Source organism: Melopsittacus undulatus, chromosome 1, assembly GCF_012275295.1.
Source record: "Melopsittacus undulatus isolate bMelUnd1 chromosome 1, bMelUnd1.mat.Z, whole genome shotgun sequence".
NCBI lineage: Eukaryota > Metazoa > Chordata > Aves > Psittaciformes > Psittaculidae > Melopsittacus > Melopsittacus undulatus.
In genome coordinates, this window is record NC_047527.1 from 90,949,149 (window position 1) to 90,975,862 (window position 26,714).

The following is a 26,714-nucleotide window of genomic DNA, read 5'->3' on the forward strand; positions in this document are numbered from 1 at the left end:
TCACCCTGGCTGTGCTGGCCTCAGTCAAGTGACACTGGTGATGGATTTGACTTCTGTGCCTGTTCTATTTGCCTGCCACTCTCCCTGTGAAGCAGGAGCGAGGCTCCCTACAATGTTGAGTCAGGAAGAGTAACTTGTCATTTGGTTTTGTGGGCTGCAGAGCCAGGGCAGGCATTTTATGGGGAGAGGGGGTGCAGTAGAGCTGATCTGGGGTTTTTTTTCCCATATGCATTAATACAGGCACTGACCCCTGAGCTGTTGCCTGTGTTGAGATAGCTGATTTGAAGGTCTACACAGGATGCGTGGGCAGTTCTGCAGGGCACACCCAGCCATAGCTGACCCTGAAGGAAGAAGAAAAAAATTAATTAAAGAAAGACTTGGAGAGGTGATTTAGGGGGAGGGGAAAGCATTGAACTCACTCAGCCTTCTGCAGCACTGGGGGAATGTGCTGCATGCCTCAAGGCCGGGGTGAGCTGCTGACATTCTAGTCCTGTCAGCGGTGACCGTCACTGATCCTGATTCAGGAGGGCACCGAGTGTGTGCTGGAGCTATGAGCAAGGGCTCATGCAAAATCTCTGTAAGTTAAAGCTTTGCTGAATGAAGCCTGAGAAAAGGCAAGGTGTTGGAATCCATTTCGAGGGAATTTAATGTCAGTTCACGTTTCACACTTTACAGATGGACTAATTATAGTCTAATTTGCTAGCATGTGGAATCTACCAGAGAAGCAATCTGCAGGGAGAACTTCCAAGGAAAGGCACTGAGCATGCAGCTGACCTTTCTGAATCTGCTCCCAAAGTTGTGCTCTCACACCGTCCCCTTATCAGCCAGGCTTGAAGGTACATTCTTCCCCATGAGCGTCTGTGCTTTGTAAAATGGCTTCTCCAAATTGGCTGCTGGTTGCTGGTGTTACTGGCTGGATCTTCAAAGGGGTGAAACACCCCCGGTTTCTGTAGTTTTTCGTGGGGGTCTTATTCATGTCTCCTGGCAGCAAAGCCAGGCGTCTCTCTAATTTGCTTTGCCGAAGGAGAGAATGTTAGCGAGCATTTCCAGACACATGGAAGGAGACCTGTGTGACATATCTGTGGTGCAAATGTGTTCATACAGGCATGACAGTTTCTGTCACAAGTTAAAATGAGCGGCGAGTGGGTGTCGCTACGTTTATAGTCACTCGTGAAATTTTCAATGGAAAATTGTGTAGGCAGCTCCCATTGTAGCTGGGCACATTTTAGATAAATGAAAAACATCAACAAAGTAACTTCAGTATTATACTTGTTTATAAATGAGCTCTATTCACTCACTTAACTGCAGAGGCATTTCTAGGGGATGGGTGTAAGAGTAAAGGATGTCACTGTGCATTGTCAGACAAAGGAGTCCAGTAAAGCTGCCATCCTGTGCTGGCAGTAGTCAGCACGGTGTGGGAGATAAAAGGTCAGATGCTGCATCTGGCCACTTGTGGAGCAGCATAGGTAGGATCCGCCTTTCCATCCAGGTGTAGGTGAGGGTGAAGGAGTGCTTAAAAATATGTGTGTTTGCTCCATGAATTCCATGCTGCCACCAAAGGCACTGGGAGTATATGAAGGGGGATGATGCCTTCCTGAGTATATTGGATTGCTGGTCCTCATGACCTGGCACAGCCACCTCCAATACTTCAGTAGCAAGGCTTTGGAGAGGTTTGGCAGACCTCTGTCAGGTTTTAAAGGCTTCAGGGCAGTGTGGTGGTAAAATGTTGTGCTGTTGTAATGTGCTCCAGTGTCATGCCTGGGTCAGTTCTGCCTGCAAGGCCGTGCAGTTTGCAGTCAGCCTGAGCTGAAACTCCAGGCCCAAGCAGCCCAAGATCTTTCCTTTGTGGCTGCAGATAGAGGTGGTTCTCTAGGGTCAGCTGAGTGCACTTTCTGCTGTGCAGCTGCGGCAGAAAGTTGTACATTGAGTTACATGCACACACATGGCTTTGCCCCAGGTCTCAGGCCCTTACTTAGCAGATAGATCTTTCTCCCTCTTCCTCTATAGGGGCAGAGGGCTCTCAAGTCCAGCACTTCACCCTCAAAGAAATTTCACTGTAATCAGCACTGTAATCAGCTCTTGCATTTTTATCACTAGTCTCTAGATATCTGATGCCTGGTGTCAAATTATGAGATGGGAAATTCCACTTTCAGCTAAAATAGTACGTTTCTGGCCTTGTGGGTTGCAGGGAAGAGCTAGAAACTTAGAGCCTGAGCAGCCTCACACAGCAGAAGGGCAAGTTAAAAGCAAAAAAAAAATAAAAAAGCAAACAACCTCTGCCATTATAATTTTAAAAATCATCTATTTATAAACCCATGTCTTGTATTTTGGGGGCCTGAGTGTGATATTTGAGCTCTCAGGTTTGGCGCTGCAAGGCAGAGGATCTCTGTGCCAGTGGGCAAGGATGCTACCCACTGGGTGGACTGGGAGAGCAGCAGGACAGTTGATGCACCCAGCCCTCCAACAGCAGCCCTGCCATGGGATCAGCTTGTGACTCTTGGAATAAAATGCTTCCTTGCTTCCAGCCTGCCTGCCTGGCATCTTGTGCCATGCTCTGTGGTGCTACCTCTCTGCAAAGCATGCTGGAAGAGGAGGAATCACCTTTGCTAACAAGTTGTGGTTTGTTTTTTTTAAGAAAACCCATGGGATAAATGAGTAGGCAGCTGTGAATCTACTCTGATCACCCATTACTCACAGTCCTTCAGGCTTATGTGTAACTGCATCACTATACATGTGCACAGAAGGGTATGCTGTGCATCCAGAGCGTGGCATGGCATTTACAGGTGCTGAAAACGTGGGCATCTGTCATTTTGCACAACCATGTGATGGCACCCAGGTGAACTGATGGAAGAAACCTGCAAACTTCTGGAAGTTAATTCCAACTCTTCATTCAGCAGTTAGCTTGGCTAAAACTAGCATGATATTCTTGTGCAGCTCACCAGCACCTACCACGCAAAATAACTATGTACCAAACCACAGTGTAACTGTAGTAAAACAGGACTACAGGAGACTTGGGCCTTGCTTAGAACATACAGATCTCTTATCCTCAGAATTCAGGAGCTAAGTAGCAGAAAAGGATAGATAACCACTGGAGTAGCTTCCTAATGATCAGTTTGTTTTGCCTGCATTCATGAATGTCATTGGGTGAATCGCTGTCCATCATCTGTCCATCCTTTTGCGAATGTGTCTTACACTGGATTTTCCTATTACATCTTAACTTCTCAGCTCTGGTATCTACTTACTTGCATCATAAAATTTCATGGGAATGTCAAGACATTAGGCATCTCAAGGTTTGCTTGTATCATGCTTTTTATACTGCATGAAGGCTGCCTGATCTGACTGGGGAGAGGAGGGATGTGCAGAATAGCTGCTCGCGCTGCAGAAACTTGTAGCAATTTGCTGTGGCTGATTCCCAGAAGTATAATATGAGCTAATGCTGCAGTGGACAATCTGTCTTGCAGATGCAGTATTGATCAAAGATCCTTTTGGTTTGGGAGGAGAATTTCAAATTTTATTAGAGGTTTTCATGTTTCTTATTAATGGATCTCTGCAGTTCGCCCTCCTGGGAAATCTGCCAGGGAGCTGTGAAATTAGTCAGATTGGACAATAAACTCCTATAGCTATTGTTGGCGTGTGCTGAGCTGCACATGGCAAGGCTAATGCAATCTGTAGCAGTTACAACTATGAATATGTAGCTGGCAGCAGGCAGGGTGTAGAGCAGGGAGGAAAGCTGGCATACAGATTTGAGAGCCAGAATGCAGCTGTGGAGCCCTCTGCAATGTGTCTCTTTTAATCTCTCTGAATCTGATCCTGGAAGACGCCAGCCTTCTTGGAGGGGAGGGGAGATGTGGGATGAAGTGCCCTTCCTTCCCACTGATTTCCAGCACTGCCAAAATTACTCGCTCATCCTATCATGATAGGATGGGCGGGCAATATGAGGCGGGAGCATTAGACTTTACTGCTGCTTCTGCCCAGCAACATCCCAGATATAAAGAGCCCTGTGTCAGGCTCAATTCAAAGGATTATTTTTTTGGTGTATTCTTTGAATATTGCATTGATGTCTGTTTGCCAAGCAGGGCAATAATGCCTGACAGACGCAAGACTCAATTTTTTATTGCAGGGGTAAATGTGAGAATTGAATAGTCATACCTGGAGCTGGAATGTGAAAGCTGAAAAGTCCTAATAATGTGGGTGTTATTAGGGTTTGGGATCAAAGGAGCCTTTTAACAATGAATGACTGGTTTGGCCTGAATATTGCTGAAGGCTGATGGCCATCCCCCTTGTGTCGTTTCCCTGTAGTATGGCAAACAAGCCAGTGGTCCCAGCTTGTGCTCCTGGTTGTCACACGTTGATGTGAGCTTGTTATCACCTGCAGAAAGGTCAGGGGCCAGAGAGGATGAGGGGCCAGATTTTTGAAGATGTTTTAGAGACCTTAAAATTACATCAGCTACATCACGGGATGGCAGAATGTGCCTTGTTTCTGAAGGCAGTGAAAGTCCCACCATTTGCATAGTCATGTGCTGCTGTGGTTGGTGAGTCTGGCCTCAACTTCTCTGCATCCCAAGACTCAATCCTGGATGGTGGGACGTAGTGTATGATCACAGTGTATTTGGAGGCTTGTGTTGCTGGTTTTACCTTTTCTGCAGTGAACCCTGGATGAAGAAAAGAAGTCAGCGCCTCAAGCTGTAAGCCAGTATCCTCTCGTGAGTTTTAATTTATTAGATTAAATAAATAGAAAAATACTGGTTTGGGAGACATAGTGAAGTTTAAAGTGCCTTACAGAGAGACGCTGAACTTCTCATGAAAAATGCACGTCCTGAACTCCAGTGAGTGATCCCTGTGGGACCAGAGCAAGCCCAGATGGTGACTCCTCCAAGTGATTATTTTTCTGCCTTAAGCCTTTCCAGGAATTTGAGTGTGGGCAGGCTGCCAGCGGACACTGGCTGTCCAGACACTTTAGCAATGTTCCATGTGTACTCGCTGCCAGAGATACCAAAGTCCAGCTGCTGTCCCTGATCTCTTTGTCCTCTTTACCTTTCCAGCCATAATTACACACTTGTGCACGCACGCACACACTGTGACACATACACACACATACAAAGCAGGAGCATAACAATTACCTGGTGTTTGCTGCTCGTGATCAGCAGCTCTGATGTTAAAGAGAAAGGAAATCTTGACAGTCAGAAGAATGACCCCGATCCACAGTTGAGAAATGTACAAATAAGAAACCCTGCAGCACACAGCAGAAGGCAGGCGTTTATATTTCTAGGCCAGCAAAGAAGAGTTTAACCAGGTCTTGCACCTCTTGTCTTTGAGACACTCTTGTTTGGGTCATCTCCCTGAGCAAATTCAATCTTGTCTTATCTTTGCTGTTGCTGGAACTTGAATTATGCTGAAAGCGTGCCACTTTACTTTTAAGTCTTGAAGTAGAAGTAGGCTGTTTTATGCTGCACATTTGCATTTTTGCAGATACAGTTCTGTGTCTGTTAGAGTTCAGAGCCTCACCATCAAATACTTGGGGTTGGAAAAGTGGGGCAGTCTGCACCACTCTGTGGATGTCACATCCCTTGTCTCCATTAAGCTTCTCATTCCCCCTGTGAGCTCCTGGAGGTTTTGGGCAGCCCTTTTGCTACTGGTGATGATTAAATCAGCCATATGAAAGATTCACACCAAAAGAAAAACCCCAAACCCAAAATATTTTATATTTTATATTTTTAAGAATATTAGCTTTGACTTGGAGGCTACCCAAAACTCAGTGATTTGATGCTATTTAGCAGAACAAAACCTTTGCTTCAGCTCCTGCAGAGTGAAATTTTACCAGGTTTCAACCTGATAGTGGAACATGTCCCTGCCCACGGCACAGGGGGTGGAATTAGATGATCTTTTAGGTCCCTTCCAATCCAAACCATCCTATGATTCACAGAGCTTCATAGTAGTACTTACGATGCAGAGAAGCTGAACCCAGATGCCTTAGACTTTTGGAACTAGTTTTGGAGAGCCTGGTTTATCTGTGACAGCAAAAGAGACTGTCCCTTTTTGTCCCTATGTACAATCTTCCTGCTCTGTTTCAGGCTGAGAGGCCAGGCTTCTGCTCCCCACTTTTCCCCATGGGAGTGTATTTAAACTCTGGTTTTGCAACTCATGTTCATCTCCACATGAGAATGAAGGATGATCTGAGGCCGTGGCAAAGGGAGTAGGACGAGTGCCCTGTGTTGAGGGTGTCCCCCCACAGTGTCCCCAGGCAGCTGCCTCAGCCAAGAGCTGCTGACTTACCTGCCAAAGCCAACTGCCCAGGGCAGCCAGGGCTACAGTGAGCTAAAGTTAGCCAAGGATGACTGCGCAAATGTGAGCTCGGTGATTTTATTTTTAGTCGAACTTAAAAATAAAAATCTGTAAGTCATGTGTAATATAATAATTTTAGCTGTTGCCAAGACACGCTGAGCAACTGTTAGGAGGAGGGGGAAGACCTGTGCTGATACAGCAAGGACCCTGTCTTCTGGATGCCCTCATCCAGCCATGGTTGCAGCATCAAGGTGGCAGTGCTGGCGGGTTGGGGCAGGTTTGGGTAACGGTGCTGAGCCACTGCTTGGTGGGTGCCATGCTCAAGGCATCACTGGCTCTTGCTCTTTTGAACGTGCCTCGAGCCCCTTTGTCCTCCCTCTCACCTCAAAGCCAAGAATCCACCCCAAAACAGTGCTTTACTAGCCCCGTCCCCAGCTCTGTGGCTGTTGGTGTTTTATTACTGTTTATCAATATTTAAGCAATGGAATAATTAACTTAAGACTGATTGTATCGAAGCACCAAAAGGTTTGGCCTTACAGCAGTTTGGAGAACCATAAACATAAAGAGGGCTCTTAAAGATAGGTTTAATCTCTGCCTAGTATGTCTTCAAAGTACTGCATACGCATATAAACATCAGGCTTATTGTTCATTAGAAGCAAGGCAGCAGGGAAAGAAATTCCCCAAAGGAATATTACTTGCCATAGGATAAGTATTATTACTGCTGCTCAGCATTCACTTCAAAGTAGGCTATATCCTACTTCCACCTTCTTTCACATCCACTCTGAATTCTTTGTCTCCCATTTTTCTTCCATGTAATGCATGCTTTTCTTGTTAGGATGCTAGTCATGTGGAGTGTGCGGTTTCTCAGCACCCATTCTTGCACACCTTTTAAAACAGCCGGAAATGTATGTAACAAGTGGTGGTTGGACAGGGACTGGGGAAGTGTTTCATTCTCCATAAAGCCTGTTAGGCTAGGTAGGTTTCAGGAAGGTAGGGGGAGACTGTGACCTTCTTTGTTTTCTTCCCAAGCATGATGTGGTTTAGTTAAGGCATTTTCCTTAGCAGATAGCGAAAGAGTCAGGAAGACTTTGTTGCCTTTGGGTGAATTAAGTGATGCAGAGCAGAAAATGAAACTGTTTTGGTCCAATAGCAAAATCAGGTCGATATAAAATTGTGAGCTTTTACAGTGTGAGGGCTCCTGGTTTGAATCAGGAAACCCAAATGTGTTTTTACAAGCATTCCTGGTGAGGCATCCACAGGACTGAGTTTGCTCAGCATGTAGACATGTGGCTGTGGCCTTCTATGATGGGGCTACGGAACTGATGGCTGTGGGTAGAGCAGTGGATGTCATCTACCTGGACTTGTGCAAAGCGTTCGACACTGTCCCACATGACATCCTTGTCTTTAAATTGGAGGGACATCAGTTTGATAGGTGGACCACTCAGTGGATAAAGAACTGCCTGGATGGCCACACGCAAAGAGTTGTGGTCAAAGGCTCAGTGTCCATCTGGAGACCAGTAATGAGTGGTGTCCCTCAGGGATCGGTGTTGGGACCGATCTTGTTTAACATCTTTGTCAGTGACATGGACAGTGGGATTGAGTGTGCCCTCAGCAAGTTTGCTGATGACACCAAGCTGTGTGGTTCTGTTGATACGCTGGAGGGAAGGAATGCCATCCAGAGGGACCTTGACACACTTGTGAGGTGGGCTGATGCCAACCTCATGAAGTTTAACCAAGCCAAGTGCAAGGTCCTGCACCTGGGTCAGAGCAATCCCAGGAACAGCTACAGGTTGGGCAGAGAAGAGATTCAGAGCAGCCCTGTGGAGAAGGACTTGGGGGTGTTGGTCAATGAGAAAATGAACATGAGCCGGCTTCAGTGTGCACTCACAGCCCAGAAAGCCAACCGTATCCTGGGCTGCATCAAGAGGAGTGTGACCAGCAGGTCGAAGGAGGTGATCCTGCCCCTCTACTCTGCTCTCATGAGACCCCACTTGCAGTATTGTGTGCAGTTCTGGTGTCCTCAACATACAAAGGACATGGAACTGTTGGAACAAGTCCAGAGGAGGGCCACAAGGATGATCAGGAGATTGGAGCACCTCCTGTATGAAGACAGGCTGAGAAAGTTGGGGCTGTTCAGCCTGGAGAAGAGAAGGCTGCGTGGAGACCTCATAGCAGCCTTCCAGTATCTGAAGGGGGTCTATAGGGATGCTGGGGAGGGATTCTTCATTAGAGACTGTAGTGATAGGACAAGAGGTAACAGGTTAAAACTTAAACAGGGAGGTTTAGATTGGATATAAGGAAGAAGTTCTTTACTGTGAGGGTGGTGAGGCACTGGAATGGGTTGCCCAGGGAGGTTGTGAATGCTCCATCCCTGGCAGTGTTCAAGACCAGGTTGGATGAAGCCTTGGGTGACATGGCTTAGTGTGGGCTGTCCCTGCCCATGGCAGGGGGGTTGGAACTAGATGGTCTTAAGGTCCTTTCCAACCCTAACTGTTCTATGATTCTATGATACCTGCAGCCTCCATGATCAAAAATATAATCCGAAACAGAGGGATCATATCCCACAAGAGATGCGGATGGTACCAGCACCTGGCTGCAGCCAATCTGTGCATGACAGGGAGCATCTCCCACTGCAGAGTGCTGCCTGGGCCCCTGCATGTGAGGTGTCAGTAGCAGGGGGATTTCAAAGTGCTGGGGAAGAAAACCCACACATTAAAAACCTGGCTCAGAGCCATCTCTGGCTCAGGCTGGTAGATGAAGGGCATGTATGCCCCTGAATGAGCAGTGGTGTGGAGGGGGACAGGGGCAGCTGCTGCCTCTACAGCCCTGCCTGGTGTGATATGAAGTCACCCTGTGGGTGACGCGGGGGTTCGAGGGGTTCAGGAGTCATCCACCACCTTCCCTCTGCACCACTAACAACTACTTGTTGCTAATGTAAATATTTAGCGCATGCCTGTTCCTCAGGGTTCCTTGCCATGCTCCTGTGCTTTTTAGGACACATCAGGGTGAAGGCAATGTCATTGTTGCAGGAGAAGCAGAGGCTGGAAGAGTGAACCGGGCACCTTAGAAACAGGGAGAGAAAGAAAAAGGTGAACCTAGGGAAATTCAGCAAGTGAACCTTGCTAAATGTGGCAAGTTAGGGCCAGAGAGTTTCTTATATGCCTAAAGCTTTAATTGTTTTCCTGATGCTTTAGCAGACATATCCATTGCTTTAAAGATTTTTCATTGTCGTTTACAGCGCAGCTGTCAACTATTCCTTGACACAAGAGAGGCAATGCCTACTGTTTGTGGGCCTTTTTTCCCTGAGGTTTTTCTTTTTCTCACTTGCTGTTTCGGGGTGTCTGCTCATTCATTCTCATTTCTCAGTGCTTACAGTGTGACTTCCCCCCTCCCTTGCCCGCCCTCTCGTTGCAGAATCCAGAGGAGCTGTCGGAGGATTGTGCTCACGGGGAGATGATTCCTCATGAAGTCACTGGATCCCTTGCAGAAATCAAATGTGACTTTCCTTTTATCAGACTGAAATCAGAGCCAGCCAGACAGTGAAGCAAGCACAGTGGAGGGGGGACGGCGAAAGATGAAATCCAACCAAGAGCGGAGCAATGAATGCCTGCCACCTAAGAAGCGAGAAATCCCTGCCACCAGCCTGCCTTCAGAGGTGAAGCCGGTCCTGCCAAACGAAAACCACCGTGCAGATAACCTAGCATGGCTCCCCAGCACACCCAGCAGCCAGGGCAGCCTGGGGAGCCGGCACCGGCCTGGGGGGACATCGTCGGTGGAGGCAGGCTTGCAGCAGGGTTTGCACAAGTCGCTGTCTGCAGGGCTGGACTATTCTCCACCGAGCGCGCCCAGGTCCGTTCCAGCCTCCACCACCCTTCCCACGGTGTACTCGCCTGCCCTCTCCCAGTCAGGGACCCCCATTTCCCCTGTGCAGTACACGCACCTACAACACACCTTCCAGTTCGTCGGGCCCCAGTACAGCGGGTCGTACACCGGATTCATCCCCTCACAGCTGATTTCCCCAACAGCCAATTCTGCAACCGGCGCCGTGGCAGCCACGGCCGTTGCAACCACTCCAAACCAGCGCTCCCAGCTGGAGGCTTATTCCACTTTACTGGCCAGCATGAGCGGCTTAAGCCAGCAGGGGCACAAAGTTGAGCCGCACCTGGTCAGGACGCCTGGACTGATCGCTGCTGGGTCTCCTCCACCCACCCAGCAGAACCAGTACGTCCATATTTCCAGCTCTTCCCAGGGCACTGTCAGAAATGTCTCTCCTCCAACCATCCCGGTCCCTCTGCACCCCCATCAGACAGTGATCCCACACACCCTCACGCTCGGCCCTTCCTCGCAAGTAGTCGTGCAGTACACTGACTCGGGGGGCCACTTCATCACCAGGGATCCCCCCAAGAAGCCTGAGAGCAGCCGGCTGCAGGCGATGCAGGCCAAGGAGGTACTGAATGGCGAGATTGAGAAGAGCCGGAGATACGGCATTTCGCCCTCCGCCGACATGGGTCTAGTCAAAGCAGGCAATAAACCAGTTCCCCATCACTACGAGACCAGGCACGTGGTGGTCCACTCGAGCCCTGCCGAGTACGGCACGCGGGATTCCTCAGGTGTCCGAGCCTCCATCATGGTAGTCCCCAACAGCAGCACACCCACAGCAGACATAGAGGTGCAGCAGGCCACCAACCGTGAGACCTCTCCATCAGCCCTCAATGACAAGGGAAGCTTGCACTTAGGAAAGCCAGCCCACAGGTCCTACGCTTTGTCTCCGCAGCAGGCCCTGGGCCACGAGGGGGTGAAGGCAGTGGCCACGTTGTCCCCTCACACCGTCATTCAGACTACCCACAGCGCCTCCGAGCAACTCCCTGTCGGGCTGCCGGCAACAGCCTTCTACGCCGGGACCCAGCCACCGGTGATCGGCTACCTGAGTGGTCAGCAGCAAGCCATCGGATACCATGGCAGCCTGCCGCAGCACCTCGTGATCCCTGGCACCCAGTCCCTGCTGATACCAGTCGGCAGTGCGGACGTCGAGCCGTCAGGAGTCGCACCTGCAATTGTCACGTCGTCTCCTCAGTTTGCAGCAGTGCCTCACACGTTCGTCACCACCGCCGTCCCCAAGAGCGAGAACTTCAGCGCGGAGCCCCTCACCACCCAGCCCGCCTACCAGGCCACCATGGTGCAGGCACAGATCCACCTGCCTGTGGTGCAGTCCATCGCTTCCCCCGCCGCCGCGCCCCCCACGCTGCCCCCCTACTTCATGAAGGGGTCGATCATTCAGCTGGCAAACGGGGAGCTGAAGAAAGTAGAGGACTTGAAAACAGAAGACTTCATACAGAGCGCAGAAATTAGCAATGACCTGAAAATAGACTCCAGCACTGTGGAGAGGATTGAAGACAGCCATAGCCCAGGCATTGCCGTGATACAGTTTGCAGTTGGGGAGCATCGAGCACAGGTAATGGCAATGCATGGTGGGGTAGGGGTGTTGGATTGGGGTACACCCTGTGTTCCCCCAGGTGCAGCTTTCTTCAGAACATCTCAGTCACTTTGGATCTGCACGGGGGTGGTTCTTTGTCATCCACATCCATCCATGATACAAACTATGGTCCAAAACGCGTGCCTTCTGCCATGCCAGGGGAGCCACCAGGGTCACACTGGTGATAATTGTAGCCTCTTGGATGTAAACCAGGTCTTTCTTACATTGGAGAACCCACAAGAAGAATTACATGGGTTTTGATTAAAATATAAAATGGCGTAAGCAGTACGAGAGGATATATTTTGCATTTTGATAGGTGACTTTTTACCTTCCGCACTAGAAAGCTCAGGTTAGATTCAGCTCAAATACTACTCTTAAGAGATAGGTAGGGCACAAGGCAGTGAATTTCTGTGGCTTGAAAACTTGGAACTGCCTGGGAGTGGCTCCATCACACACCTAAGTTGTTGAAACCACTACAGAGTCCTATGGAGGCTTCAGTTGCAGATGGTTTAGACACTGCATAGCTTACATAATGGTGTGTTCAAGGGAAATTCTGAAAGAAAAAAACATCTATGTGGCTGGGCTGTGCTTCTGACTTTTGTTTCTCATTGGTCTGCAATGTAGAAAGGAAACCTGTAACTTCCCAAAGGTATTTTAGGTTGAGAACTAACACATATTGAGAGCTAATACATAAAGCATCATCATGCTGCTGTCCATTTTCTGAGCAGTGTAGATTCTGCTGCACTGAGACTGAAGCAGTTCAGATGTACAGGATAGCATTTTGCTTCCTATAGGTACTCAGTCTAAATAATCTCATTGCAAATCTGTTTCGTTTAGTTTGAGTGCTGCGAACTAGAACATCTATAACTTGAACTGCAACATCTATAACTCACTGACACACCCTCAGCACTGGAGAACCATAATGAGAGAGGGGGATTGAGGAGTTGGATGTGGACATATGTAGGAAAGCACCTCAGGCTGAGTTTGGAGAAGAAAAACAGTGATGGTACTGAGGAGCAGACACCAGTCTGTGGCCTCTCCTTCCCCAGTTGTGCGTACATGGTAAATTGCTACATATGACATATCCCCTTTCTCATATCTAACATGCAGATTCCCTGTGTAGTTTTGTTCATGTGTGTGCGTGCATCTGCACAGCTGATAGAAGTTGGGCCTCTCATGCTTTCAGTATAAAGATGTGATTTCCCCACACCACCACCCCACCCCACCCCCCCCCCCCCCCACACACACACACACTGCTCAACTGCAATTTGGTGCATTTTGGGCTTTGTGATGAGAAGAACTGTCCTGGGATCAGGACCAGTTACTGTAATTTGCCCTGGTGCTTTGATTAATGAGTTTTCAAAAGTAGCGATCTTCCATTGGCAGTTTTTATCTCGCTCTTGCTTCTCTCCCTGCAGCCAGGCCAGCAGTCCCTGCACCAGCAGAAGGGGTACAGATTAGCAGGTAGCACTTGTGTCATATCTCGTTCACTGATGTGTCAATGCAGGCGATGTGCTGTGTAGTCCTGGGCACTAGGAAGAACGCCTTTGCAGGGGGTGGAGTGCCATCCTCTGGCAGAAAGCAAGCCGAGCCTGTAAAAATCCAGGGCCAGGCACATGGGTCTCACCCAGCAGTGGCACCTTACGGAGAAGCCTATCAGGAGCAGGCTGACATCATCGCAGCCAAAATACTCCCCAGCTGTGTTTCCCACCAGGGATGCTTCCAGAATGGAGGGCGAGTCACGTAGAGATATGATTAGAAACGAGGGTTTAATTTAGGTTTCCTGCAGATTCCAGGACTTGGGTCTCTTCCCAGATCAGCTGTGTCCCTGCATAGCAGGGACAGCTCTGACGGTTTTCCCTTGCCTGGGTTGAGACAGAGAGAGAGAGGGAATGCTTCTCTGTGCTTGAAGTCTCTGTGACCTCCCTCAGCCTAGCGTTGTTACGTGAAAGCATTTAGCTTTATTAGCAGGTGTACAGCAATCATTACTCGTTAGAAAATTGCCTAACATGAAGAGGGCTTAGACTTCTTGTTGCAAGAACAGTATTTAGTCGTGCTGCTCTGAGCAGTGGCACCGTGGTGCTGCTGCACTTAAATACCTCTTGACTCTGAAGTACAGGGGGGATGTATCTGCGTGTGTAGTGTAGCTTGGCAAAGTATTAAATTACAATTAAGTTCCAGTTGCATACATACTTCTGGAAGGAGGGAGCTTTTCAAATGGTATTATCAAGGGATAAGTTGTAAAGAGTAAGTGCCATACAAAAATAGCATTGTTATCATTAGCTTTGGCTCACTTGCGTACTCTTCCCAGGGATCTCTGGGAAGTCATTATAATAGTGATGAATTTGTATTTTCAGGCTCTGTGCAAACATTAGCTAATTTTCTCTCCAATTGAGGGACAGAGGTAGGAGATTATTTTTAGCTGAGCCTGTGCAACTGTAATGTCAACAGGGAGGCACCATGCAGCTGCTATTGTATCCTATCACTGTAAGCCCACAGCAGCCCCTCCCCAGCACAACACTGAAGCAGAAAAGAGGTCATCCTCCCTCCTTTCCCTGTCTTCCAATCACCTGACAAATCAAACCCTCTTCCAGGTATGAAACCTAGAGGAAAATTAACCTACCTAAAGCTACATGCCTTTTTTGTGAAATAGCTGGCCTTAGCCCTGGAGGGATGCGAGGTTTCCATTTTATAGCATCCCTACTCTGGATTAGGAAGAAGTCAAGTAAATATCAACTGGACCAGAACCCGAAGTCTAGCTGTTATTCCTCTGCATTCAAGTTGCTATAAGAAAAGACCCATGGATCTGCATCTTGTTGCAATTCCACATATTATTCTTGTAATAACACTTTCATCATTATTACCTGTTGTTTCTTTTGCTGCCAAGAACAAGAGGAAGCCAGTAATTTACCTCCATTAATGTTAAGGCCAAAATACACAGGAGGTGCAAACGAAGTTCTCTGAAATGCTTGCTTTCATCCCTGCATTTCAGTTCCTAATCATTCCTCAGGTATAGCTTAGAAAGAAAAATCATAGAATCATAGAACAGTTAGGGTTGGAAAGGACCTTAAGACCATATAGTTCCAACCCCCCCTGCCATGGGCAGGGACAACTCACATTAACCATGCCATGCAAGGTCTTGTTCAGCCTGGTCTTGAACACTGCCAGGGACTGGAGCATTCACAACTTCCCTGGGCAACCCATTCCAGTGCCTCACCACCCTCACAGTAAAGAATTTCTTCCTTATATCCAATCTAAACTTTCCCTGTTTAAGTTTGAACCCTTTACCCCTTGTCCTGTCACTACAGTCCCTAATGAAGAGTCCCTCCCCAGCATCCCTTGTAGGCCCCCTTCAGATACTGGAAGGCTGCCATGAGGTCTCCATGCAGCCTTCTCTTCTCCAGGCTGAACAGCCCCAACTTTCTCAGCCTGTCTTCATATGGGAGGTGCTCCAGTCCCCTGATCATCCTTGTGACCCTCCTCTGGACTTGTTCCAACAGTTCCATGTCCTTTTTATGCTGAGGACACCAGAACTGCACACAATACTCCAAGTGAGGTCTCACAAGAGCAGAGCAGAGGGGCAGGATCACCTCCTTCAACCTCCTGGTCACGCTCCTTTTGATGCAGCCCAGGATACGGTTGGCTTTCTGGGCTGCGCGCACACACTGAAGCTGGCTCATGTTCATTTTCTCATTGACTAACACCCCCAAGTCCTTCTCCACAGGGCTGCTCTGAATTTCTTCTCTGCCCAACCTGTAGCTGTGCCTGGGATTGCTCCAACCCAGGTGCAGGACCTTGCACTTACAGTTCTTAATTTTCCTTAAAAGTAAACAAAGCAGAATCATAGACATTGGAGATGGAAAAGTCCTGTTAGAGTGTCTAGTTAGTAGCTCTGGCTAGTTTTGTTTAGTGTGTATTTTTTTTGGACTATCCTCCAGTTTAGTTTTCCCCTTGTATCTGCACACAGACAAACAAACCAGTTACTTCTTTTACTCTGCACTCTCCTTTTCATTATCTTTCGCACTGTAACAGACAAGGAAAAAGAGATGCTGACTCAGTTCACTGCTGCAGATGGAGATCTTTCTGAACCTTCCCCTCATGTGATGCCCATGGCCCCTGGTCATGGGGCAATAAGTCCTTTTCCTCCTAGTGATGAGGCAGCTGTGATCTGTCTTTGGATACGTATTACTGAATTCTGGGAGCGCAGCAGATAAGAGCTCATGTGATAAACTCAGCAGCCAGTAAACTTGTGGATAGAGGTTGCTTCTCCTGAGGAATGGTGGGATCACATGGAGAGCAGTAGCCCCTAATCTTCAAGCCTGGAGGCATTTGTTATAATAATGATGTAGTACAGCTGGGCTAGATGCATCCGGTGGATGCCCACCAGACCACATGTTGTACAGGGTGAAGGAAGGTGTTGTTTGGCGTGGTGGGAACATTAGGAGTCCCAGAGTCTCAGAGTAAGGGACATCATGTGGGAGAATGGCACTGCAGAGACTTCTCTCTGTGAGAGGGAGATCTTCTATTCCACCAAGCTGCACAGTTAGTTCTTTTTTGGACCCAAGGAATCTTTCACAGCAGCAACAAAACCTTCTGTGGAGATCTCCGCTGCTTAATTGTACACTGGTTCCAGAGCCACTTCCTTCTCTTTGTTTCAGCCTGCCACTCCTCATTTCATCACATGTTAATAATACAGGGAAACCTGATGCCACTTAATTGGAAAATGCATATTTACATTGATTAAAATACAGTTCACTCAAACCACTTTTATTAGGCATCTTTTCCTTTAGTGCTTGTTGCATTGGTTGCAGCAGCAAGCCCCGAGACTAAAGTTGCTGCATTTCTGAATGATGGGAAGGATATTTTCCGGGCATCAGATCTTTCAGCACCTATCATCCATGTTCCAGCTCCAGCCAGGGTTTCCTGAGCAGTTTGAATTGCCTACCTTACCTACTGCGTTCGGCTGAGAAATAAAATTACAAAGGGTTATAGAAAACCACCGATACTCAGTGGCTGCACTGAACAGTTGTGGGGGTTTTCACTAGTCAGTCTTAAAAAAATAGAAAAAGAAATATAGTTTGCAGTAGGGCCTCATTGTGCTTGAAGAGCGACTAAGATTTTCGTTTCTTGCTTTATTGTTGTAATAGCTGGAAAACAAGTTCCAAACTTCTTTTTCTTCTACATTAATCATGGGATGATACTGGGAGAGTGAGATTTAAAATTAATTTGTAGTGGTTTAGTGCAGAAAAAAAGTTATGTACTGTTGTTTTTACTGAACTTTAACACTTTAAAGGGCTTTGACTGCTATTGCTTGTAGAGAATTGTTATCTTAAATCCCAAGGAAGCTGAATCCAGAAGCAGACAGCTAAAACAGGGCTTGATAATCATGAGGGAGCCCATTTCAAATTGATAGTGCTACATGCACACTGTGAACAGATCATGGAAATTCTGGCATTTCACCATCTTTATTATTTGGTGTTACACATTATCACCACCACCAATTCTGGGATTTGTTTCAGTGATTGACAGTTCAGGCAAGTGTTTTGGATGCCACATGAGGTGAAAGTGTGTTCACATCAAGAGGAACTTGTGTCAGCGAGTATGATGCACACAGGCATGTACGATTCCCACAGATACAAATAGCTTTTGACAAGGATGGGAAAGCAGAAAAAGAAGGGAAAAAAATACAGCAGGCAGGAAGGAACAAATTGGAGAGACATAGTAATATAAAGGGAAAAAGCTGTGTCCACTGAATGATCCATTAGGGAGCCCACAGCTCTGTGTAGAGAGTGGTTTCCATTTAAGTCTATGGGAGATATGGATATTGACCACTTCTCCCAGTCAGACCCCCTGCTAAGATGCATATGTATGGAATAAGATCCCAGACTCTAGCAAATACTTAGGCAAATCTGGCACTGGAGTGTTTTCTATCCAACGACATAGAAGGATGGGACTTTCATGGTTACCTCACCCTACTTTCTCCATAGGTCAGACCATAAACCAGGTCCTGTTGCTTACACTATCCCACACTATTGCCATGTGTGTAGATGACTCTTGGTAGACAGTTGTGGTTGGAAAAGGTTTAATATGACAGAAATTGATGTGTTGGGGGTTATCTTGTGCCTCTAAACTGTTCTTTTTGAAATTCCTTATATAGTGGCTTACTGTGTTGGGCAGGTGGAGTGGCAGGATAATGCATGCAGTGTTACTCATTGGCCTAGTTGCAGAGGTACATAGCGTATATTTATAGACATCATAAGGTCTTTTTCTGTCATTATCAACTGTGTCATAAACAGCAGTTGACTGCTAGTGCATGGCATGGGCTTAACCAGTTGGAGGCATAGTCAGTATCTGAAGGTAATCTTTGGGTTCCTGGTTCTAAGTCCCCATCTGAACTGTGGGACATCCCTGATCAAGTCTTCCTGCCCAAAAGGCATGGAGAACTGCAAAGGTACCTCTGGCTCTGCTTCTGGGCAGGGTGTCTCTGAGGGTAAGCAGCACTAGCAAGAAAGCATCAGGGCTGCCGGGTGCTGTACTGCAATTGAGTCCAACCTCTTCTGGGAGACAGGCCATGCAAATTCATCCCAAGGTTCACACTTAATGTTATGAACAAAGGTGTTTGAACACTGGAGTGCACTCTGCATCTCAAACTGCTTCTGTTCTTTGATGTTGAAATCTGCTTTTGACGATACAAAGTTATGCTCGGTATGACAGCGTTACTCGCTTACAAGGTGAGAGATGGCTTCATAAGCCTGCTGTGATGTTCCTTTCAAGTAAGTCTGCGTTCAGGGACAGGGAAGGCTCTCCAGGCAGCTGGTATGCTCCATGCCTGCTGGGTGCCTCAGAAATGAGATGAGCACTTGTAATCAGCTGTTCTTCTACCCTTCAGCCCCTACCAAACAAGGGTTACAATATGAGAACAAGATCTTGCCCACCATGCCTGAGAAGAGCTCCTAAGGACACAGGGACCTTGGAAGCAGAGCCATGGATATTGGACTTCAGTATAAGCCATTCTCTTAAAGTAACAGACCTCACTTGTGCCACACACAGCAAATTAAAATCACATGCCAAGTGTTAAAAAAAGTATTGGTCCAAATTTCTTGCCCTCGTGTGATGTGCTGGGGTGGGCACTTGGCCCCATGGGTGGTGAATAGTGTGGGGCCGTATCAAATGTTTGAGCCTGCAGACACAACATTGTTCAGTGAGCACTAAACTGCTGACAGGTGCAAAGATAAGCAGGTATTTAGGTGCTTTTTATCATGTTGGGACCTCAAGGCCCAGCATTCAAAAGGTCAAGGAGCAGTGAGTGCCCATTGCTGGTCTGTTCTCCTGGCTGTGGCAGCTTCCTGTAAAATGGTTAGGTAGGATTCATAACCAGATGTGTTTTTTAAAGTAAGGGGAAAGGAACAGAGTGCAGAAAAGGAGACCCAGTGCAGGAATTGCAGAAGGAGGAGGAGAAATGATCCTCTCTCCCTGAGGAAGTGCAGGAGGTCAACTCAACTGCAAAGCATGAGAGCAGGTGTGAGAAGGGAAGAAACTGGAGGGGTTAACAGGGCTGCTGGCAGAAGGCAGGGTCATGCTCCCTGCTCTTATTGCTACAACTCTGTACATGCTCATGGCCTTCCTTCGGAAATGAGCATGCTTTCAACTGTTTCACACTGGTAAGTACATGTTTGTTTGAGCAGAGGTGAGGATGACACTCTTGTGGTCGCTTAGAAAACTCTGTCAGAACTGAGCTTCCCTTGAGCAATCCTCTGTTTGGAAAGTGTATTTACACGTGGATGACAGGCTCTAGGTACCACAGGGGCATGACAGGGAATGGAGTTTGCCACATGCCAAAGCTCGTTTGCCCTTTAAGCTTCTGTAGCAGCTGGATAAAGGTAAAGCTTGATTCACACTGATGCCTTGTGGTATGCTTGCTGAGCTTGGAGAAAGCATTAGCAGTCGTGTGGCAAGGATAGGTGTGAAGGCTGCTGGTCAATGTACTGATATTGCAGAAACTGAACAGCAGTTTTGCGATTTTAGCTTTATCCCTCTCCACGGCAGCAAGTGGTGCCTGCCCTGCACATGCACACAGGTCATCTCACACTCTCTTCTCTTTCCCTCTGTCTCTCTCTGTTGTCCCCTCTCTTCCTGCAGGTCAGCGTGGAAGTCTTGGTAGAATACCCTTTTTTTGTATTTGGACAAGGCTGGTCATCCTGCTGCCCCGAGAGAACCAGCCAGCTCTTTGATTTGCCATGCTCCAAACTCTCGGTGGGGGACGTCTGCATATCGCTCACGCTCAAGAACCTGAAGAACGGCTCTATTAAAAAGGGCCAGCCCATGGACTCAGCTAGTATCTTGCTGAAGCATTCAAAGAATGACAGTCTAGCTGGAAGTAGACACAGGTATGCGGAGCAGGAAAACGGGATTAATCAGGGAAGCGCACAGATGTTAGCTGAGAACGGTGAACTGAAGTTTCCGGACAAAATAGGATTGCCTGCAGCACCTTTGCTCACCAAAACAGAACCCAGCAAGCCCCCGGCAACGAGGAAGAGGAGGTGGTCAGCCCCCGAAACACGAAAACTAGAGAAATCAGAAGAGGAGCCACCTTTGACTCTTCCCAAGCCTTCTTTTATTCCTCAGGAGGTTAAGATTTGCATTGAAGGTCGATCCAATGTAGGAAAGTAAAAGTCGTTTGGGGAAAGGAAATTAGGCTATCCCTTGTCATTTTTATCCAGATTACTGTACTGTAGACTAAATAACCCAGTATTTACATGTTATCATCTTATTTTAGGTTTATGTTATAACCTTGTTGTTATAGTTGCAGCTGGTATTATGCAGGAGACTGGTGCATATGTTTTTCCACAAGTGTTTGTCAGTGACTAGGTTTATCGAGAGCTACAGAAGGGGCAGTATCTGCTTCACACACCCTTAGTGGAAATGAATGTGTTGTCATGGCTCCTGTTTTCTAACACCTCGTGTAGGACAGGGTCCAGCTGTGATTTTGTTTTTCTTTTGTCCTTGTTTTGTTTTTTGTTTTGTTTTGTTGTTTTGGTTCCTGTTCCAGGTTTTTTGGGGGGGAGGTCAGGAGAAGGGAACTGTAGCAGAGGTGTATGTCACATGTGGGTGCATGTGTGTGTGTGAGCGTGCATGTGCGTGCGTGCACGCCAGTCCTGAGGAGGGACTGCGGCTCTGTGGCGGGCTGGTCAAGAGGTTTCCTCACCCCAGGTGGATGCTGAGGACACAACCCATGGGTGGTATTGAGAAGGATTGGATAGTCTCTGATGTTTTCAACAACAAGCCAACTCTTACTCAAGGCTCTACTATATATATATATATATATATATTTGTGTGTGTGTATATGTATATATATATTTTTCCCCCCATGGGGTCTGACTGCACTGATTTTTATTCCTAAAAGCAACTGCCACACCAACATTTCCTTTCTGCTTGCTAGTGCAGTTCCATTGCCCAGAGTCAGCTGGTGGGGAGGCTCTCTGGCCTCCGCACCGGTCACCCTGCCAGGTTGTCCTGCAGGGCAGGGGAGTGTGTGGTGGAGGTATTGGTGCGTGTGTGTGGCTTGGGTGTGCGTGAATGTGCGAGGAGGCCTGCGGCTCCATGGATGTGCCTGGCTCAGGCTCACTCCTGTTTCTGTGCAGTGTTAGACAAATCAATCGGGTTACGCCATTGACATTTGCTTCCACAAGGTAGACGCATACTGCCCCTTTGAGATCACAGGCATCCATGGCTTGCAGTTAGATTGCAAATCTTTAACTCTAGTACTGGTTTTAGTTCATGACTATGGACAACTGGTGCCACTTCTTTCAAATTGCGGTGTGACACAGGAATCCGCTGTTGAAGATGAACCTAGAATGTCTTTAAGCACTTAAAATGCTGTTCACACTTTATTGCTGAGCATCCTGGTCTAACACTCAGTACGTACTGTATCTCACTTTAATCTGCTCGGAAAGCAACAACAACAAACAAACAAACAAATCTCTTCAACACTGTAATTACATGCAACTATGTATAGTTTTCTCACAGGCAAGATGCTGAAAGTTTTAATGTGGTTTCAAAGGGATGAATGTGAATTACTGAACTAGTATGTGACAGTCATTGTCCACAAAGGACTACTTAATAGGAGGCACTTTTTAAACTTTAATGCTTGAGAAAGAGTTAAAGGCATATGCGAGCTGACATAATAAAAGGAAAAAAAATATGAGAAAGGAAAAAGGAAAGAGGAAAAAAAAATCATTGTCCAGTGTTTTTGAAAAAGATGGACTTTAAAGAATCTTGCAATTTGCACATCTTGAGTTTATCATTTGTGTGGTATTCCTGCAGTTTTTACCTAATAATGTTGTGGGTTGGGGGGGTTCTGAAAGAGCATAAACAAATGTAGCAATTACTCACTAACCTGCCTACGCTCTAGGCCATTTCATAGGGTTACGTTCCTTTCAAGAGTTCATTTTTGGTCTTTCTGCCACACAGAACCAGGTCCTACTGGGACACCTCTGAGAATTTTTCTTCAGACTTGCTGAGAGAGTTTTCCACAAGAAACATTTCTATACTTAAGCAAGGTGTTTGTTTGTTTTGAAAACAAACCTATTGTTATTTTATTATTATTATTATTATTTGTTATTTTAATTGCATCGTTTCCCATTGGAAAGGCGACATTTCAAGAGTTTGGTACAAACCAAGTAGGATGCAGGGGGGATTCATGCCATTCAGTCTTTTCTTTCCCCAGGTAGGGCCGGATCCTTTGAGGTGCTGTGCACCCAGCCTCCTGCATGAGCCTCGGGGAGGTGCAAGTATGAAGTACTCCGGGGCTGAGTGCTAACGCCTGTCGCTGCCACTAGAAAGGTCCCGTTGTCTTTCAGTGGGATTGCGCTCGGGGCCCTACGTGAGCGAGCATCTGTGTCGTTGGGTTTGGTTGGCGAGTTCACATCCTTCAGGTAGTTTTGAAGAAGCTGTACTGATTGATAGGGAGAAAAGGAAAGAAAAGTCCATTGTTAGAAACGCAGTAACCTAAAGTGAACAAATGTATTTTAAATCTCATTTTCCCTCTCCCCTGAAATAACAGTGCTTTTATTTAAGAGAAGAAATGTTAACCCCAAACCCCAGCTTTGACTCTGTGACTTGTTACTTGAAATTTAGCTCACACCAGACCTAATTGTTTTTATACCGTATTCTGGGGTGCACCAAAAAGTTGAAATACATTTAAAATAGCTTGAAACTTTTCTTGAATTTCCTTGAATTTTATTAACCTCTCAGCAGGCTACCAAATAGCTGAGTGGGTTTCTTCTCACAGTCACACTGCTTAGTTAGTGCTTATTTGTTAATATTTCTGCTCAGAGAAGTTGCTTAATCTTCCATATACTCTGCTCAGGGCACTTGCAATTTATTGTTTCGTTTTGTTTCCTGTTTGTTTTTAAGCTTTGATGGTAAAGGAATAGAAAGAATTACAAGTTTTAGTTCACAGTCGTACCACTATTTCCATGCTTCACGTGTACTCGGGAAAAGAGAGATAATCTCAAGTACAACCATATGCATACACATTTGTGGTTAATAAGGAAGCAGGGGCTATTAAACTGACTGGATCTATTCAACTAACACTAAAAAAAGTATAAAAAATAATAATAATAAAAAAACAAGTTTGGAGCAATAGGAATGTATTAGTTCTGTGCTTGTATTTCAGACTGAGGAATTCTAAAATAACTGGTTCTTTCCAAACAATTGTCCCTTTCCATGCTTTGGCTTTCGTAGGATGTGCAATACTTTATGTGCCAACTTAGACTCACCCGTGCGGTGTTAGCTAGATCTCATACCCACTTCTGATCTCCCCTCATTTTATTCTTCTTTTCAATAGGTTTTCTTTCTACCTTTTTTTTGATTCCCTATTAATAACTCCCTTCCTGTCCCCCCCTGTCATCCCCTCCCCAAGAAAAGAAAATATATTAAGGGTCAAGCATCCCCTGCCCCAGGAAACACAAACCTTTTTTGTATTGGATGATAAAAAAGATCCAGGAAAAAGAAAAAAACAAAGGAAAAAACATAAAGGTATTGATGTCTGCGTGTCATCCAGGCGGAGTGCGGCTGAGTGCAGCTGAGTGCTGTATGGCATGCAGACAAATTCTGGCTCCCATCAGGGAGAGACAAGCCACCCTGGAGACCAAGTCCTTTGCAAGGTGGTGGCTTTGCCTCTCCCCAGAGCATCCCTTGCAGCGAGTCCCCATGCCTGGGAAGTGCCATCAATCCCTGGGTGTACGCAGAAATTCCACTCGCTATTGTAGAGATGCTGAGGCGAAGCCCAAGGAGAAGGTTGAGCCACTGCTTCTGCAGCATCTGCTTTGCAATAGTAACTGACAGTAATTTTCTTTATCTTTCTGTCTTTTTTTCCTTTCTTTCTTTTTGTAGCAGGCCTGTTTAGTTTACAACGAAACGCATACAATCACCAAGAAATTAGTCAGGGCAAAGAAAAATAAAACAAGAACCTCTTTATAGGGATTTCTAAAAAAGAAAATAATCTATCTGTCTATCTAGCTAATCTATCTATATATCTATATATATATAAAATGACTGTTCCTTATAGTGTTTAACTTAGGCATTGTTTCAGTTTGTCTGGGCCACATCACGGGGGATTTGAGTTTGATGTCACTTACCTCGAGGCCTCTGGTCGAGACCCAAACCCGAGTTGCTGTTGACCTATTTTCTCATTTCATACGTTGCCCTTGGGCTCGCTTTTCCTCAAAGACGCAGGCCTTGGGAGCAGGGGGGGAGACACCTTCCTTTTTTTATTCCTTTAATTCCTTTGTCCCACTGTCGCTTTGTTCGACCTGTCGTTCCCGTCATTTTCTCGGCATGGGGAAGTGACATCACTACTCTCGTTTCCCTTAAATCAAGGAACATTTAGAAACCTTTCACACCTTTTACTCAGGGATGGGGCTGGCATATGTGTGGTACACTGATGTGACCAGAAGCAGCACTTTTACTGCTCCGGAGTAGGGATGTACAATGTTACAGACAAGTTTGGATTTCCTGCACCTCATGGTTTTAAACTTTGTAGATCTCACTTAGATTGCAATACAAAAGCAGCAGGCTCAGCGTGAACTGTAGCTGTCGGTAATCACGAAAATTCACTTTCTGCAGAGATTTATTTTATTTTAATGTGTGTTGCCAATAGTACAAAGGAAATGGTGAAATTCTGTTAATTCTTGCAACTGCTAAAACAAGAAGCCTGTATCAAGGACAGCAAATCCTCAATATCTTTAAACACTAACAACAGTGTTATTTTAAAGAGGGGGCCTCTTGGGGCAGTGCTCTGCACATCCTGGGACCCAGTTCTGCAAACACTTACACACGTGCATACAGGGGGTCCAGGCTGGCCGGTCAGGGCTGCTCAGGAGCTCACTGTGAAGCACGTGTATAAATCTTTGTGAAACTGAAGTCTGGTTCAGTCAGGGCCAGATCCTGACCATAATCAGGCAGATGGAAGAGACTTGGGGTTCATTCAGGCTTGCCAGGGCAGAAGCCCCAGGCTGGCAGGGGGGATTTGGCCTGTTGAAACACTTTGTTGTCCCAGGAACTTGACAAAGGGTGAAACAGGATGTGCTCTTGTACAAATAATTTCCATATCTTCCCATCACCACAGGTAACAGCAGGGTCCGCTCTGGGCTCTGGCCAGTGCTGATGTGACAGGCAAGGGGAATGAAGGCACCACCAGAGTGCAGGCAGTAATTTCCCTTCCTCTGGTTTATCCAACCCTCCCACCCCCCCAAATCCTGAAATCCATAGCAAAATGAGAACTTGTTGATGCGGATCCGCATTCGTGCACACACACGTCCCCAGACAGAAGTGTCTGTTTGCACACGAATAAATGCGTGTGATTTGTTTTGGCACGTATGCCTACGTGCCCACTTGATTCCCTGTCCTGAGGACAGCCTTGCTTTGTGTCGATAGGGGAACTCCAAACACGTTGCACACCTCTACTCCAGAGTTCAATTTCTTTTACATAGACGACCTCGCTTCAGATGTGTTACCTTTACTGATAGGATCTTTTCTTGTAGCACTATACCTTGTGGGAATATTTTTTGATGTAAACCTAATTTGAGAAGCTTATTAAAAATAGAAACTTTTTTTGAAGCACTCACATTGAGGAGTACAGGTAATGTTTTAAACAATTGCACAAAAGAAAAATGAATGTTGGAATGATTCATTCAGTGTTTGACAAAGAGATGGCTCTGTTTGAACAGTGAGTTTCATACCTTGTTTGTAAAAAAACAAAAAAAAAGTTTTTAAATACAAAAGCAGAGAAAGGTTGAAAGTTTCATGTTTTTTGTATATAGAAAATGTCATGTCTAGATGATCTGATTTGTATTGGCTTTGGCCAGGAAAAATTATTACTTAAAAGGCTCTTAAAGAACAACTGTGCTTAATTTTCTGTTCGTATTACATGGGTCCCATTTCCGGGGAATGGAGTCATGCTTCATACTGTTTATTCCTGTGCTGAAATATACCTTGGAGCAGCAATTCTTGAGTGCAGCTACCGGGCACTTCAAAGGGTGGCTACTGTGCACAACCAGAGTCTCACTCTCCAGTTCTGTTCTGGCTTTAAGTCTCTCCTGCCTGTGCTGAGGGAGCCCCAGCAGCCCACAGGGCACAGCCAGGTTTGAGGGAGGCCTTGGCTGTGCCCTTTGCCGGCACCAGGACCTGGGCCACGGCTGGCAGTGCCGCAGCAGCCCTTGGTCGGAGAGCCGCTGCTGGCTGAGCACGACCTGCTTAGTTCCTGCCTGAAAGCTTTCGGTCCCATGGTTTTTCTCTTCTCTCTGGGATGCTGTTCCATGTTTTTTCAGCACTTCCTGTTCCAGATGAAACCCAAAGAGTATAACCCTGAGCAAGAAGTGCTTATAACAAGGGATCCTAGCCCAGCACTGGCAGCAGAGCGATACCTGAGGTGGTCCGGCCTTGCAGCCCCTGTCAC

At 46.6% G+C, this 26,714-nt stretch overlaps 1 protein-coding gene across 1 annotated transcript in view; it reads left to right on the forward strand.

Moving 5' to 3' along the window:
- Positions 1–21,040, forward strand: part of ATXN1 (ataxin 1) — a 223,742-nt gene extending 202,702 nt beyond the window's left edge. The window contains exons 6-7 of the mRNA XM_034063405.1: positions 9,697–11,734; positions 19,895–21,040. Of these exons, the coding sequence (XP_033919296.1) occupies positions 9,857–11,734; positions 19,895–20,425 (2,409 nt within the window). The 5' untranslated portion in view covers positions 9,697–9,856 and the 3' untranslated portion in view covers positions 20,426–21,040. The remainder of the gene's footprint in view (positions 1–9,696; positions 11,735–19,894) is intronic.
- Positions 21,041–26,714: the final 5,674 nt, after the last annotated feature.